This window comes from Ischnura elegans, chromosome 5, assembly GCF_921293095.1.
Source record: "Ischnura elegans chromosome 5, ioIscEleg1.1, whole genome shotgun sequence".
NCBI lineage: Eukaryota > Metazoa > Arthropoda > Insecta > Odonata > Coenagrionidae > Ischnura > Ischnura elegans.
In genome coordinates this window covers 124,199,826-124,217,438 of record NC_060250.1, presented here as the reverse complement: position 1 = coordinate 124,217,438, position 17,613 = coordinate 124,199,826, and the positions used below count along the sequence as shown (strand labels likewise).

At 37.9% G+C, this 17,613-nt stretch overlaps 1 protein-coding gene across 3 annotated transcripts in view; it reads right to left on the bottom strand.

The window, feature by feature from the left end:
* The window catches only part of LOC124159526 (IQ and ubiquitin-like domain-containing protein), a 52,722-nt gene that overhangs the window by 31,569 nt on the left and 3,540 nt on the right, over nucleotides 1-17,613 (bottom strand). For 2 of the 3 annotated variants that reach the window (XM_046535394.1, XM_046535395.1), the window contains 5 exons: nucleotides 15,611-15,724; nucleotides 10,836-10,952; nucleotides 7,664-7,738; nucleotides 4,948-5,067; nucleotides 2,077-2,151 (listed from right to left, as the gene is read on the bottom strand). In XM_046535394.1, the coding sequence (XP_046391350.1) occupies nucleotides 2,077-2,151; nucleotides 4,948-5,067; nucleotides 7,664-7,738; nucleotides 10,836-10,952; nucleotides 15,611-15,724 (501 nt within the window). The remainder of the gene's footprint in view (nucleotides 1-2,076; nucleotides 2,152-4,947; nucleotides 5,068-7,663; nucleotides 7,739-10,835; nucleotides 10,953-15,610; nucleotides 15,725-17,613) is intronic. The other variant, XM_046535397.1, reaches the window with a different exon arrangement.

Here is a 17,613-nt window from a genome sequence, read left to right as displayed (position 1 = left end):
GAAAAGTAAAGTGTGGGAAAATTTGAAACGTGGTGTTACCAAAGAATGAGGAGGCTAAAAAAAGATCCATCGAGAGAGTAAAATGGAAGTCCTGTGAAGGGTAGAAGAAAAGAGATGTCCTTTAAAAAACCTTATGAATAACTTATTAGTCTCATTAAGAGACACGATGGCCTGATAAAGACAACCATATGACATGGGGAGCATGGGATTGTGGTTTGTGCAGTGATACAGTAATTGGGGGCCAGAGTTACTCACTCATTGTCAGATCAGTAGTACCTCAGACATGATAGATTATAAGAATTTTCAGCACTAAAACATGTCTCATTCCGAGATATAAGTAAAAAAAGTTAGGGAAGTGTGTTCTGGAATAAAAAACATGCATTCAGTAAATGAATTGTAGAATTTTGGTACCTCTTTAAAGTAGGACGTTTGATGCTATTAGGGTTGTTTTGTGTCATGAAAAATATAATTTGCTCCATAAGCAAGGGAGCATACATATTCTATAGTAGAGGTGAAATTCCCTGAATTGTAGAGTAGAGGCATAATTTGATGTCTCTATCCAATCATTACATAAGAAGAATCATATTCATAATATGCTTCGGGCCTTCCGTGCAATGTGGTCTCAATTTTATTGAAAACCGCATTGGAGCGTAAACTTCGATAACAAATTTTGCCAGGGTCATCAGTTCTTTTGACGGTGCTCAATGGAAGGTCATTGCAATGAAGCAGGCAAACACTCCAATGGGCCATTTCTTTCTCTTCTTCTTAGGGCTATTTCTATTCTCCTGATTACTCCGGCATGGCTTCCGGTGTTCCATCGCACCCAATTGATTGTAGTCCATCAATATTGATAATTTCCTCCGCTAGAAAATTCATGATGGAATCTTAGAGGCCAATAGCTTTGCTGACACATGCCCTAAGTAGCGTGACCCGGTCTCTTGAACGAGAGTTACATGCTCCTCCACTACTGTTTTTTGCTTTGATTGACTATAAACGAAAGCAGAGTCTTTCCTCTCGTTGAAGTAAAGCGCTTGCAGTTTAACAGCTCCCACATTCCTCTGAAGAGACGTGCGCTATGTTTCCCTTTCCCTTCTAACTTTGTTCTTGTCTTCCAAACAGAAGTGTTATGACAAAATAGGGTGGAGCATTCGGATGTTCCTTTTTTCTTCTAACCTGCAAAGCCTTCTCTTCCTCTTTTTGGTCTCCTGCACATTGATGGTGCCTATAATCATTTTCCTGCTTCTTCTCTGTCATGTTCATGTTCTGCTCTTTCTCAGCCTTGGCTGAATTTCTTGTTGAAAATAGCTCCACAGGCACGTTATTCATCATTATGATTGATGTTAATTTAAAATAATTTACCTTATTATTAGTTTTTGTGGGATTATTCACTACCATATGATGACTTATTTGCTAAAACTTTAAATTCAATCGAAATAAATATTATTTTACCCGCGATTTAGCCCTCAAAATGGAATTTTAGAAACGTAGGCAAAAATGAGTTGTGTTGTGCGGGTGGTCTATACTCTAATTTTGTTGTTAATTCATAGACATTGTTTGAACCATAGATTTTGTCAAATAAACTTCAAATTTCATTTTTATAAACTATAAACATGTAACCAATCTTTAATATTATCCAATTATATTTTCATAAAATTCGTTTTCATAACCGGTTGATTCTGAAATCAGCCTGATTTTTTGCAAAATTTTAAACTTTAGAGCTCGGGCGGCAGTGGTTAATATCATCTGATTTGAAAAAAACTTTGTGTGCAAGATCCTTATATCATTTTGCAACTTTCCTGCACAGTGCAAATTTGATTAGGAAAAAAAAAAACCTTTTTTCGGCCTACCCTAATGTACATATGTATGTCGAAAATATGTTACATAAACTGGAAATGGCACAGAAGCAGGCAGGAGCATGATGAAAACTAGAAATATAAGACATTGACAACACATATGATTGGGACTCAATGTTTGAGTGAAACGGGAAATTTCTCATATTAACCTGTAATCAAACTATAGGAGTGAAAAGAGTTAATGCCATTGAAAGTCAAACAAATTTACACACCCATTTCTTACCTTCATCTACATCTTCTAATGCATTTTTGTTGCTGGATGTAGAAACTCGAGGACTTAGGATTCTTTCTCTCAAATCTGAAATACAAAAAAAAGTCTCTAACTCAATAAGGTGCTAACAGCAGTTTTGAATATCTGCCAATCATATTTCTTTGGCAACTAAACACAAAGATCACCATTTTAAGTCATATCATCAATAAAACTGGGCAGATAATTAGCATATTAATATTTTAATGCCAATATCATCATTAGAGATGCGTGAAAATCGCAAATGCAATGTGTGCAAATAAATGCGATATAGATGCGACTTTGATGATATTTTTACGCAAATTTGCATTTTCGACGGCAAAATTCATACATTTTGTGCCAAGCGCAGTTTAAATGATCTGCCGACACTCACCGCTTAAAGCAAGTGAGCGACCCCAGTGAGAAATGAGTCATCGAATCGCCGTCGATTCGACATTGAAGTAGTCATCGATAAAACGTCGATGGCAACACATCGATCGATGTCTATATGGTCCGAAAATCGACGTGTTTTCGACGTCGACGTCATCGACGTGTTTTCGACGTCGATGTCATCGACGTGTTTTCTATGTCGACGTGGTACCGTCTTCTTACCTGCGATTACTAATAATAATTACAGAAATATAGATCTTTTCGGCTAATAAAGAGCATCTATTGCTGCCCCAACGACGGGTTTCACTCGAGCACGCATTGTCTAAACAAATGACGGGTGAAATAATTAGTCTGTTTCAAATTTATTATGGTGAATTGTAACCTCAAGTCCTTCGTATTTATCTTTAATAATAATCAGAAACCCTTGAGAAAAAATGTGAGATGTTGATATCTATGACGCGAGGCTAAAGGTATCGAAATGACACGAATCGAAACACCGACAGCAACCGACACTGGTTTCCCACGGTTCAACCGGTTTATCAGATTGACAGAGTCCAAAGATTAGTAGAGACCGGTAGAGTCTGTTGGAGACTGCCTTCAATCTTAAACAACATGCGCTTCCGGTAAAGTTGCAGAATGAAAAGGAATCAAAGATTGTTCTCCGAGATTAAGATTAATGTGTATGAATTAATATAATAATTATTTAATTTTAGCTTTATAATTTGTGTCACATATGTTTTCATAGAGTCTCACAGTTAAATTTAAGACTTTGTCACAACATCACTAAGCCAATCAACACGCTGGCCCCGCTGACCAATGAGAATAACACGTCGAAAAATCGTCGATTGAACAAATAAAATCGACGTCGACCACATATCGATCTATACTCGTCGAATCGACGAAGATTCGACGTAGATTCGATGAACCATTTCTCACTGGGGACTGGCCAACTGCTAGTTGGCTGGGACTCTACGTGGCCGCGAACTACAAGTGGGCGCGGGCAAGCGACACCTCCGCCACTATGTGTATTATTCCTTAATTTATTATTGTTATACAACATAATTATTTAAAATATTCTGTATTTTGTCACATAACTGTGTTTCACTACATTTTATCGTCATCTACCTCATTATGAAAATAAAAAATAGACGCTACAAAATGCAATAAACTGTTATTGAAAATGCGATAAAATAAAAATGAAGGTGCGATTTTCACGTCTCTCTAATCATCATCATAAGTCTACAATCCTAAGATTGGTTCGACTGAAGTATATTTGCACAAAAGCATGATAACTCATTTAGTGTTTTTTTAAACAAATATACAAACTTTAAGGCATCAATTCAGACACAAAATAACACAATATGTGATTCACTCTGCTTTATCATCCAAAGTTTTTTCATGAAAAACCCATAAGAAGCGCTTCACATTTTTTATACATCCCATTTTTATAGAACCATTTAAATTGGTACATAAATCAATTGTGAATATTTTGGCATGTTCAAATTTTGACCACTTAAGACCAAGGGTATGCCTAAACTGATTATGTACTCTTATCGATACCTCCACTGCACAAATGCTCAACAATTGCCCACCGTATAAAGTCCACTCATCTAAGACCCCAACAATACGAATAGGCTCAGCTGACAGTATCCGGACCACAAACACTCACCTCCTAAGCTTGGAGAATTGGAGGTGAGCATTTATGCTCCGGATACTGCCAGCTGAGTGCATTCGTATTGTTGGGCTACTAGATGAGAGGATTTGATTCCGTTGTCGGATTTGATCGTTATGTCTACAATAAACACCATTGATAATGCACAAACACCAGAAATGAATAAATGTACTGGTGAGAAACTGAGTGACTTAACGAATGTCATGAAGTAAAGAGCTACATTCTCTCATTCAATTACCCGTGTGTCATAGGCCTGTAAAATACATTGGCAAATTTTGCAGTGCATGGGTAGAATTTTGCCACCAATTCCAAAGAAGCAATCTTAAGTAAACGAGATTTTGCAAATTTAGCTCAAAAATAAACACATGATCATTTTGATGTTCACTAGCATGGGCTACTGTGATGCTCACCACCTATTTAACAACATTTTGTGGTCTCTCAGGGGTACTATAGTTGGACCTTTGTGAGTTAGCACTTGGATGTAAAACAGTCAGCCCATCGTAAATAAATTTTAGCTTATTTTCTTAGAATTATGGAAAAAATTGACAGAGACATTCAACAAAAAGGAACATGCAAAGAAATTACACCTCTCCTACATGATTTTACAAAGCAATAAGGTGCACATCTCTCATTTTACACCACATATATTAATTTAGCCTAATGGAATTTCTTTAGTTCTTTTCCTGTCACTGAAAGCTTGATATCTAGTTCATATAGTAATGTGTAATTTCATTTTGAAGGACCTGAAAAACTTGACACTAGTAAAAAGAATTGCATTCCATTTGATTTGAATCACAATATATTACCTTCTGTAGATATTGATGCTTCCTCTTCCAACTGCTTCTCACCATCATCCAAATCTTCAACTGCAGCTGTATCTGTGGCCAAAGAACCTTGAGAGTGGATGATGGATTCTTGTCTTTTCTCTGAAATGTAAGCAAAGAAGTTAGCAAATGAAGTTAGTTAATTTCAACCGTGATACTTATTTAAATGAAACTTTTCATATCAATGTTCACGCTTCAAAGCAGGTCATCCATATGGAAGATGAATGGCACAAGTTGTGACATTTAAGAATTATTTTGCAAAATAAAAAATTTGGGACATATCGGGACTTGTCCCTTTGGCCCCAATTAAGCAGCTACCCCAATTAGGCGAACTCTCTTGTATATGGGCATAAAAAACTTAAATTGTAGAAAGAAGACTAAAGAATGTTTATAATGCAACATAAATTTATTAAAGTATTAATTTGATTAATAAATCAGTGAGTTTCGTTAATTTATTGTCATTTTTAAGAATTATAACATTTTTGTTAAATATATTTTTCACTGCCTCGGGCGACGCTGAATGAATGTCTTTTACTAAGTCCTATTAAAGAAAAGTCCTATCTTCTTGCGGATAGTATAACAACAAGAGCTTTCAAAATAGGGTAAGAATAGGACCATTTGTGAAAAAAAAGAGTAAATAAAAGGAGGAAAATATAAAAATTGTATTTTGAAAACAAAAAAATTTTAATTTTGCCGCGAGTATTGCGTCTATGTCGCCGACTCAAGGCCCAATAAAGCAGCATCCTGTACCAAATAAGCAGAGAGTACTCTGGGATATTCCCCTTTTGGGTTCTAATCTTCAAGATCTGCCCCAAGTAACCGGTAGACCCATTAAACGGAATCTACTGTACATACTATAACACAGGCACAAGAGAGATACTGGTTCAACAGGACCATGTGCCATCAGCATTGGGGTGGGAAGGGAACCTTAACTTCAAAGGTTTAACCCTTAGAGTGTGGGAATGTTTTTATACGTTTATCTTGCTCACTGGGGTATTTACCCAAAATGTTTATTGCTACCTGGATATCTTGCACTTGGACACATTCCCTCACCATAAGGATCGCTAAAGGGCTTAACTCTAACAGACCAGCCCTTGTGCCAAGGGGTCTCTTCTGCGCTGGCTGGCAGCTAAAATCGTGAGCTATCACAGCCTAAGGGTTAATCCTTAAGATGTAGGGAATGGAGAAGCAGGTATGAACCATATACTTTTACGTTCCCCTTTCATTTTGAATAAATTCCCTACATTGATTGTTGTTGCCCTACATCAGCTATTTTCAATTGCACTTTTCCTAAGGTATCTGTTTTTGTTGGGTGACATTGTTTAGACACACTTATCATCTCCAAAGCCAATTGATTTTTTGTCATCTCAACTTTAGTTGAATCTTTAAATACACTCATTTTGAATTGTGGATCAAGAATTGTGGTAAAATAAAATTATTGTTCTTTTTCCAGAAATTCATACTAACTTTTAATGGAAAACAGCAAATCATTGATGAAATATAGATAACATTGATGAATTATAGATAACTATGAAAACTTCTTAGTTTTTAGGAAATTAATAATGCTATTCACAAGAGGGATAACTTAAGAAACTTTTTCAAAAGCGAGTTTCATCTTGTGTGTTCATACTGGGTGAGCTTAGATTGAGAAGTGGTAAAAGTAAATTTTGAATGTTGATGTATTGATGGTATTCATTCACTCAGGGGCCCGCATATGCGGTCGTTGAAGTCACCAACAAGTTTTATTATTACTTAAATGATAATTTCAATGCTTTTTCAACTTTGACCCGTCCATTTCATTTGAGCCGTCGTTTGGCATACATAAACAATACTGAAGTCAGGGGAAGCCTGCAACCTTGTAGTCTTCGAACCCGTGATGATCTTTCCGATGAGTGGGATGGTTCGGGAGCAGTAACTGAATGCGTGATGGAAGGTACCCTGGGGCGGATCCAAGATTTCTTTCTGGGGGGGGCACAAGCAAGGCTGTATCCAGGATTTTGTTCTGGGGGGGCACAAGGACATCTTGTAATACAAAACGAACGCAATGATAATGGGACCGTATTAAAAATCTTGCATCTTTTTCAGGGTCTGGGGGGTCACGTGCCCCCGTACCCCCCCCTGGATCTGCCTATGAAGGTACCCCAGAGGTCAATTTTTTTCCCCACCATTTTCAATTTTTTGAGAGGTTTTTAGGGGGAAACCGGGCGTTTTCAAATTTTTTTCGTGATCATTTTCGATGGCCCACGTCAAACGATGTCTATTCACCACTCTTATCCGCGAATTTGATGTAGTATGCCAACTTCCCTAAAACGGCACAGCTTGCACAAAATGACTAGGTAGGATTTTCTACATTAACCACCAACACATTCTTGAACCGTGCATTAAAAGCAGAAACCACCACCATGTGGCAGCATTCTTCAATCAGTACTACTGATGAAACAATAATTTCAGCCCAAATTACACAAAAAAGGTTACTCCTGAGATTATATTTTACATATTCACTTCAATTTTTTAAAAAGTCATGACCAAAATATGGGTAATTATACTCATAGACATTCATAATCAACATTTTCAAAGGTAAATTTTGTAAGAAGGTCATCACAAACAAAAGGTGATGGGCTAACATAAAAGTACCAATATTTCGATATTACATATTCAGGTACAATTTATCCCTGATAAGAAAATAACACTTGCTCACCTTCAATAACATCTTCTAATGCATTTTTATTACTGGATACTGAATGATGAGAGCTGAGGGTTCTTTCTGCCATGCCTGAAAGGCAAAAAATTGTAAGTCTTCGTCAGGGTGACAAAGCAGATCATAATGTCTATGTACTTACCAAAATATTTCTCATCATTTAATCACAATTCTCAAAATATAAAAATAACCATAAACTTCAGGTGAACTAATGCATTGAAAGACTGAACTACAATACTAGTGGTTTGGCTCTTTTCACAAAATGCTGCCACAATTACATGCTGAATTAGAATATGCAGTACCTATTATACTTCTCAACCTCTAACATTAAAAGCACTTTACTCACCTCTAGTTTAGGTCATATCAAATGAAAAAACTGCCAGTTGACAATGCACATGATAGTGCATGGTACTTATTTTATCAAGTTTCAAAGAATATCTAAGCCCTGATGATGGGAGAAATTAAATTCTGAAACGTACACAGTAGATAAGCTATTTTTTCACTTAGTATGATCTAAGCTCAAGATAATTGAAGCAATATGAAATAGAATATCCACATTCCTCCAAAGTCTTCCAAATTTTGCAATAAACACATACAAAATAAATAAAAAGGCTTTTTAGTAAATATGTCATTAATACCTATTCATACATATAATTACCGTATAAGCGTGTGTAAGAGGCGCACCCCTATTTTGAGCATCGGAGCCAAAGAAAAAAAAACCTTTCGGCATTTTTTATTCTATCGCGCGGCGTCGCAGACTTAAGCCTGGACTTTCGACAGCCATCAAATTTTCCACTTTCAATACTTATAATTCACGCAGCATTTTTTCGCTAAGTTTACACGATATGTATGGCGCTCGGAGATTAGTAGGTATTCACTTGTAGCCTTAACCTTATGATGCTTACTAGGGACGGTAGGATCGGTTACCTCAGATCCAAATATCCACGAATAATGCCCTTCACCTTAATGTACTTCGGATCCAAATTCGTCGAAGAAATTGAATCTGAATCCAAAATTTTCAGTCATTGCTTTCGTGAATCAACGACCCATAAGAGGGAGTAGAAATAGTTCCGATCCTCTCTTCGCATACGCCGTTGCACTACGACGTTTGTCCTACTCACGTGCCATTTTTTTAAAAGCTCTCGTCGGAGTATTGCAAAAGAATTTCAGCCGTGGAAAATTTTAAAGCAAAACACGAAAGGCACATAGCGTGAATCTTCCCAAGAGATCGGACAACAATCGGGGGAATCTTAGCACCGGTAGAAAATAACCACGTTGCAGATTTCACAAAATACCCCCGGTCCTCCATCAGTCCATGCCTATGACATTTTTTTTTTCCTTTCTGAGACCCCATCGACCATAAATCACTTGCCTCCAAGGAAAATATCAAGTTACGCGGGAACAATGGACACTTGTTTCATCCCTACCACGTCTCACCAACTGACCTTAGTCGATCTCCCAGTTTCTGGATACAAATGCTAGGTGAGTCACCTACTGAGCTCAAAGATATCTTGATATCTTTCAGCAATTGTATGACACGCACGAGGTTCTGTAAAAGAAAGAGATCTAATGCGACGTATATCTGACAGAATTTAAGTTTTTTAAGCTCTAATTGATTGACACAAAGATTTATAGTTATAAGAAGGCTACTAATATTCAAAATAGTCCAAACAGCACAATAATGGAAGAAACAAGCGTAGCATGAGCGCATTCAAACAAGACAAGACGGACTGGAAACTTTAGGCAACGCAAACTGCGTATATCACATGCCTTCGCCCCTTCGCTTTAAAGACAACGAAGTCTCATGCAAGGTCGGACGTGTTCTTCCCTTTCACCTTTGCCCTCAGCGTCGTTGCGGAGGATAGGCAGAGGGAGCAAGCTCCTTCCCCTCTACCTCTCCTTCAGCACTCTTCACTTAAAAGCATTTTCGATTTCTTCTATCCGCCATTCATTCAAACAATGTACGCACTCGTTTGAATTTTTTAAACAGCATTTTTAACACCAACATAATTTTCAATTGCAATAACCCTTATAGTAGCGTCTGAAGATGATTTTTGAAAAAGCAGGCCCTTAGCGTAATGGAAATTACTCGGCAAGACAGATGTTGACTATTGACCAGGTATTGTCCTTCAAAACTGTGCTTTTCTCTACATTTGATAAGCGAGTACTAGGTATATGCAGTATAAATGCCGCGGTATGCCCACTCGTAGCAGTAAATTTAGCACGCTTTCCGGAGCGAAATACCCCGCGCGATCTTTTCCATGTTCACATCTGAGGTACCTACCGACGTGACTGCGCGATGCTTACGAGTAAGAAACGCAAACAGGAGCATTTTAAAAATATGTCACTAAGGGAGAAACTCCCCTGCCTACCGCTTGTTTTTGATCTAGGGTTTCAGATGACTGACTCACGCTGAAAACCGAGGCCACTCAGTTCCCCTTGGACTTACGACCGGTGAAAGGGAGGAGGGGAAGATAAAAAGTTTGTGTAAGAGGCGCACCCCCATTTTCGGCTGCAATTTCTGGGAAAAAAGGTGCGCCTCTTACACGCGCTTATATAGTAACATGATCACTGCCTGTACAGCTAACTAAAAAATTGAACCACTCGCCCTCAAATCCATTTAAACTGGATTTGTCAACCCCTTCTTGAAAAATGTTCTCCCATCTGATCAACTGCTCTGCAAAATCTTATCTTATCTCAAGTTTCTTCACTCAATTATCAATGGATCTTTACCGTTTGTATCACCTCTTCTTGTTTTCACTGAACATTCCAGTCATCATCACCCCTAGTACAGAAACTTTACACCAAATTATATTTTGACAGTCGATTTCCCAACAATCCTTATGAAAGGGCTCATCTTTCCTCTCACCCCCTTTGTCATTTCCCCAGCCCTCGACATATCCCACTCGTGCAACAGTTTTGACTTTCAGCAACAGTGCCCTTCCATGTGATTTCTCCCTATTTTTTGTTAATTGCTGTTTCTATATTTGTTCTTTGATATTTATTCATCATTTTTACTGACCCATTGTAAAGGCCTTTGTGATGTTTTTGGCATTCAATAATAAACAAATAAATAAAATTAAAGCTATGATTTTGAAGGCAAGTCTCACTTTCCGAAAAAAATGCAACTTTAATTATGTTTGAGTAACTGTTTTCAATTACAATGCATTACCTTCAGTAGAATCTGGCACCACTTCTTCGTCTGGTTTCTCTCCATCATTCAAATTTTGAACTGTACTTTTATGACTGGAAGTTGAATCATGATGACTGGGAATTCTCTCTCTTTTATCTGAAATCCAAAGAAATGAGTGCATTTATGGGAGGTGATATACCAGTAAAAAAGTTATTATGCACATACATACCGTATTTCTCTGAATATAGTCCCCCCCCCTAATTTTGAGGCTTCAGTTTCGGGAAAAGTTAAAAAAATGTGTTTGAATATAGTCCCCCCCTTTACTTTTACCACAAAAAAAAGGGAGGACTATATTCAGACATATACGGATACATACATATTTTTACCTTTTAAATGAAAATTATATACATATAATCTTTGTCCATTCTGTGTTATGTGTTTCTATCCCCATCTTTCCCCTTATGTGAATTTACATTGCTAAAAAATTTCATCTTGACCATGAATCGAACCACGGATCTTATGCTTTCCTGGATATATGTATTCCAGTTTAATAATACATATTAGCCTGCAAGTGGTGCTCATTTTAAAATAAGAGTCGCAGTGCAAAGGACTGAAAAAGGGCAAACATAGCTTAAAATTTTCTTCAAATATAAAGAGAAAATTACTGGATGAACGGCGACAAGGTATGGATTCAAATATTACCTGGCGTACTTGAGGATAGTACTGCGTTTTCGGTACAGACAAACACGTTTGCCTGCAAAATAGCGATCATCTTCAGCTTCCATAAAGTCATCATCATCTGCGTTTGCCATTGTAACCTCAGTGCATTGCCAACTGCAACATTTTTACTCATGGTAACTAACACACCCTACCTAACTTCCATCATTGTTCATCGATATATAATACATACTGGTCACAAACATATGTATTTGCTGGTATTTTAATGGGCAATATTTGCTCTTTCAGCAAAGTTGCTGCATAAAACTGCCAATCGATATCGACTTAAATTATTACACACCAAGAATAATATCGACGAGACAAGAGGGAAATTGAGGAGTACTTTAAAAATACATAATCCACAGGCATCATTTTTGGCATCCTTTAATTTCAGGCTGTAACTAAAGTAAGTAATGAGGCTTAAAGTAGAATGGACAAAAAAACAATATATAATTTCAATTTGAAATAGGCAGATAGAAAATCACAGGGTGATAGCCGTGGTGATGGTAAGTAATAAAAATTGTTTATCATCACTATACGAAAGGTGAATTAAGCAACATAGAGAAATTTACTCAACTTGCATCATAAAGCACACGGAACACTAGGGTGACCCTATGGAGATGCAACCCACAAACCACCCCCTTACACTGAACCCCCCGCGGTGAAGAGATGGTTTTTTGGTCCCAACAAATTCATTGCATAGAGGTTTTACTGAATATTGATTGATATATACATATGTAACATACATTGATACATGAATTCATTGAAGGGAAAGAAAAGGGAGAGTAGGTGCTGCAGTAGATAGAAAAAGCCAGAAAGCATAGGGTAAAAATGTGGCCTGACTGGAACTGTAAATGCTTGAAGTGGTGAGACAAAGGAAGAGTGTGAGGAGGAGGGGATAGATAGAGGAAGGGGGAAAAAATACTGGCACAGAAACACCATCTGAAATCTGTGCATGAGGATATCACTTTTGTACTCGTACTTTATTTTCAATTTGGTGTACAGGTCCTAAGACTTAATTTTCTGCACAAAATTTTACTGTTGTTTCATTGATGTTTTATTTAGTTTCATTGATGACATGAACTGAATTAACATGCAAGTGAAATGTACAGAACACTGAAAATATCAATCAGCTGCAAAGATGCAGGGAAGGAGTGATGTCAACTAACCGATCAACTGTTTTCTGACTAGTCTAACCCATGCAAACTCGGCACAACTCTATCACAACCTTTACCAACACTGTCACTCTCCAGTCTTGTAATCGGCTGAACACTTCTCTGCCTTTTGCTCTGTGCATATGGATTAATGATAAAAAACTAAAAGATACAGTGATCAAATGAAAAATTTGCCAGAGAAGGCTGTCAATATTTGGTGAGTGAATCACCTATGTATCTAGACATTTTTCATGTCTAAGATGGTATTCAGGTAACATTGTGGATTTATTCAGCATGACATCATGATTGACAACGACAAAATTTTCTTCTGAAATTATACGTGGAAAACAGAAGTAATTTCCAAGTAATGAGATGAATTAGTGAGCATCATGGACTGGATTTGAATATAAGGGTATGGCAGTCATACCAAGAGGAGCAGACTTTAAGTCGGCGGCATAGCTAAGGTTTGTTGTCAATAGTTGAGTGGTTTTCAGACTATTCATAGCCCAGGTGTGGCACATCTTGCATTCTAGCTTGTAGTTGGCAAATAATACTGCTAGAAGACACATTAGTCACGGTGAGATCCCTGCCCAGCTCTGGCAATGCATCGAACGGACCAGCTTGGTGCCGATCAGTCCAGTTCATGGCATTGGAGAGATCACTGCAATGGTAGCACGTGCATATAAGAATATTAGCAAGTGCATACCCAAACATAAATGAATTATAAAAGAAAACTATTCCTTTACCACGAGAAAGATAAAAAATTCTGTCTATATATGAATGAAATATGAAGCTCCAAACGCTACAGCTATATCCTTGGTGAATTCACCGCTCTACAAGAGTGCGATCCTGTGGCATTGCGCCGGCTGCAAATTCAGTCTATGCGATCGCTTGTGGGTGCTCGGGTGGAACGAGGTAAGCAGGGGGCATGCACTGCTTACATGGGTGATGGGAGCAGACCACAAAATGACGCGAGTGCACACGAGTATATTTGGAGAGTAACTAGCAGGTAGTGTACTACACTACCTGCTAGTGCTACTCTCTACACTATTCCCTCATGCCCTGTTCACACTACCATCATTCTCAACCAGCGTAAAGATGACGTCAGAACCAGCATGCGTTCGCACAAACCAAATATACCAGTGATATGTATTGCATGCTATGTACTCTATTACGGCGATACATGACTCATTGATTAGTATTATCATAATATAAATAAATCATCTAATATCTGCTCAAATGCAATCCCTGGTTAAATTACCACCAGCGGCCACTGGATCACCGCCCCCGAGGTGACAATTGACAATAACCAGCCCAGCACGCAAGCACACACACTAAGTCTTCTCCCCACATGAACCTATGCTAACCTTAATTTGGTGGATCATTTGCAAAGATCTGCACCTGAAAGCTGGGTATTCATTCAGTTGAATTTTAATCAGTGCGGTTGCTTGAATTGCATTTGTGATACTTTGTTTTGTGATATTTGTGGCACTTAGCGGCTGGAAAAATAAACATCACACACTTGTTTTCGCAGTTACGTATATTCCTGCCATCAGAGGTAGAATGGGTGAACCCTGCCTAACTTTCCAGTTAAATACTATGTACGTCTGAATATAGTCCCCCCTTTTTTTCCAAAAATGCCTGTGGTAAAAGTAAAGGGGGGGGACTATATTCAAACACAGTTTTTTAACTTTTCCTGAAACTGAAGCCTCAAAATTAGGCGGGGGGACTATATTTGGAGAAATATGGTAGTTATCTACTGCTCTTAAGAGATACACCTCGTTATAGTCAGTAGGTCAACAGTTAACAATGAAGTACTAATCTCAATCTAATACTGTGTATTCTATTCCCACGTTATTTATAGCATCCTTTTTTGGGGCCCTTTTCCCTGTGCTCATGTTGTTTTTAAAATACAAAAGAAGATAGTGAGACTGATGTGTAGTGCACCCCTTGCAGCTCCATGTCGCCCTCTTTTCAAGAAACTCTCCATTCTCCCAATTCCGTGTGTTTGCATGTTGAGTGCAATCATCTGTGCTAAACGCAATTTTGGTTTGTATGCTACCAAGTACCAACGATAGTATTCACGACCACTACACCAGGAACTCTAGCAATTTACATGTAAAGTTCATCAGAACCAGTAAAACCAGCCTTTCCCCCCTTAACATGGGACTACTACTATACAACAAGCTTCCTGGAAACATTAAGAGCTTGGAAAAAATGCCTAATTTTAAATTTAAGGTGAAGGAGTTATTTTTGATACATTTATTTTATTCTATTGACGAATATTTAACTATGTAAATATGTTCTGTATGGGTAATGTTTATTATTATTTCCTTAAATGTCTTTTATTGTAACTAAACATTGACGTGCTGTATATCATGCAACACGTATGTACCAAGATCTCCAGGCAAATAAATATTATTATTAATATTATACTGAACGCATACTGTGGCAGGGATTTGCTACATCCATATATTTTTAAACGTTAATCATAGGATTTTTTCCAGTACATTGCCCATCTCTATTTCTAATGCAATTTTTGTAATATACCATGTAGGCAAAACAAGTTTCCACTGTGTCATCATCATTATTGTAACCAAGGTGGTCAAGCAATCTCTTTCCTGTGGCTTTCCTTTTCACGGCTGAGAGCCTTTCCTGTCCACACTCCTCACAATGTCAACCAAAGCATTATCATCCAATAAATTAAAACCAGGCTCATATTTATTCTACATTTCTTCCAAGCCAGTCAGTGCCACCCCTCAACACAAACTATGTATTATTTAGAGGCTTTTTAGTGGATTATTAAATGATGTGTAATACTGTCTTGCACTGGTTCATGTAGATAGACCTTCCATTTAGGGATTCCGGAAAAGTCCCGATTTTCAAATAACATCTAAAGTTTCATAAAGTTTGGATCACGTGTTTCCAATCATGATGTATTACCTTCACCAGAAATTGGCATTTCGCCCAACGGCTTCTCACCATCATTCACCTCTTCCGCTGTACTTCTGATGCTGGAAGTAGACCCTTGAGGATCGGCATTTTTTTCTATTTCATCTGAAATGCATAGAAACCTGAGCAATTAAGGTTGAAGATATACAAATTGAAATGTTTGCAAGTATATACATAGATTCGATGATCATACACATTTTTCATTTATATATTAACACAATTTTAAGTTGAAAATTAAATTTTTCTATTGAATGTAGAGATGGGTCGGTTGCAGTACTTTCTCGGTACTGCCAGTTCTTAGCTGTGGAACCAGTATCGAGAACTGGTACTTTGGAACTGGCTCAGAATGGAGGCAAGGATTTGAATTTGGCACCCAAAGCCAAAATGGTCAGCATCATATTTGAGGCCAAAAAGTGAAAAGAGATTAAAAAATGCATTTATTACTTTCTGATTGCATGGCTTCCATGTTTTTTTTTGGGGGGTTGCTCGCTTACTCGCACATTTAAGGGTCCATCAGTTTGTCGCTCTTGCCTACATTGTGACATTCCCGTAGCGCGGCCGCTTTCAAAGGAGCTGACTTTTTGCCTACTGCCGTCCACGGCACCATTCTTTCAACTTACCATCGGTCTCTATGAACATCTCCAAACGAGTGGAATCATGCCGTTGATGGCACGGCGCCCATTTGGCCCAGCGATGCACTGACTACGGTGTGAAATACAGACAATGCTACATTGAGTCCGCTTTCAGAAACGCCATTGAGTCCACCACAAAATGCCTTTTTGTCGGCAGCCATTTGCGTGAAATTCAGGTGGCTTTCAGATGAGACGACTCTCTGCAATGCCGTGTGCTGTGCCGTGAACGGCGGCCAGCAGAAAATTGTTTCATCTGAAAGAGGTCTTACGATTGAATCATGTACATATACAGTAATTCTTCGACATATAAGCAAGATGCGCTCCAAGAGCTTGTTCGTAAGTTGATAAACCTATGAAAGGCATCGAAAGGTGTGGTTATCCTGTAGAATGCAACACTGCGTTACAATTTTGTGTTTACTCATGGCCGCCCAGTTTATGATCGATGATGTCGCCGTACCAGCGTGTTGAGCAGTTTATTGCTGAGGTTATAAGAACTGTGACAGTGAAGCATGCGAATAAGTTGTCCATTTCAGTAACAATTTAAGCTACATTGCAGAATACAATATATTTTGAACTGACTCACAAGTTAACAAAATAACAGATGACGTCGTCAGAAGTTGAGGGAGATCCCTATTGATCCTGATGATATGCAGTATGTAAACTGTGCTCCAAGCATATTCTGTATGGCCTTTAAAAATCAGCATCGACCACTAATGTTTTCAGTGAACGGCTATTCATGGCAATATTTCTGCCAAAAAAATAAAGGATTAGACCCAGATAGGGTAAAAATGTTGAATTTTAAGGTAAGGTTGAAAAGTCAAAACCTGGAGAAAGAACAGCTGATGGCTGCCTGATGTAATGTGACATACTGATCGATCAGGCATTCTTTAGTTCAACGTGTTATTTAAACTTTTTTGCTCGGCAAATAAAATTATGGAGACGATCTTAAGTTTTTTTACAAAGCTTTCCTGCTAATTTACATCTTTAGTGAAATTATTTTCATTCACTTTTTGTGGTTGTTCATCTAAATTTGCCATTAATTCAGATAATAAGAGTTAATCCTTGGAACTGAGTATCGAGAACCGGTGGGGTAGAACTGGACCGGTACCGTGAGCCAAAAAAATTTAAGAACAGACTCATTCTTAATTGAAAACTTAATGCTACCCACTAATGTGACACAAACATGCCTGATATGATTGCCTATACTGTAGTACTGATACATAGCAGTTCCCATTAATTTTTACTTAGCACTTTCCAAGATTTTTTACCAAACGTTAGAAGTTTCAACAACTTTTGCCAAATGATTTCATACTATCAGTGTTTCTCCCATCAAAGGTAGAGCAATGTACAATTGAAACAACT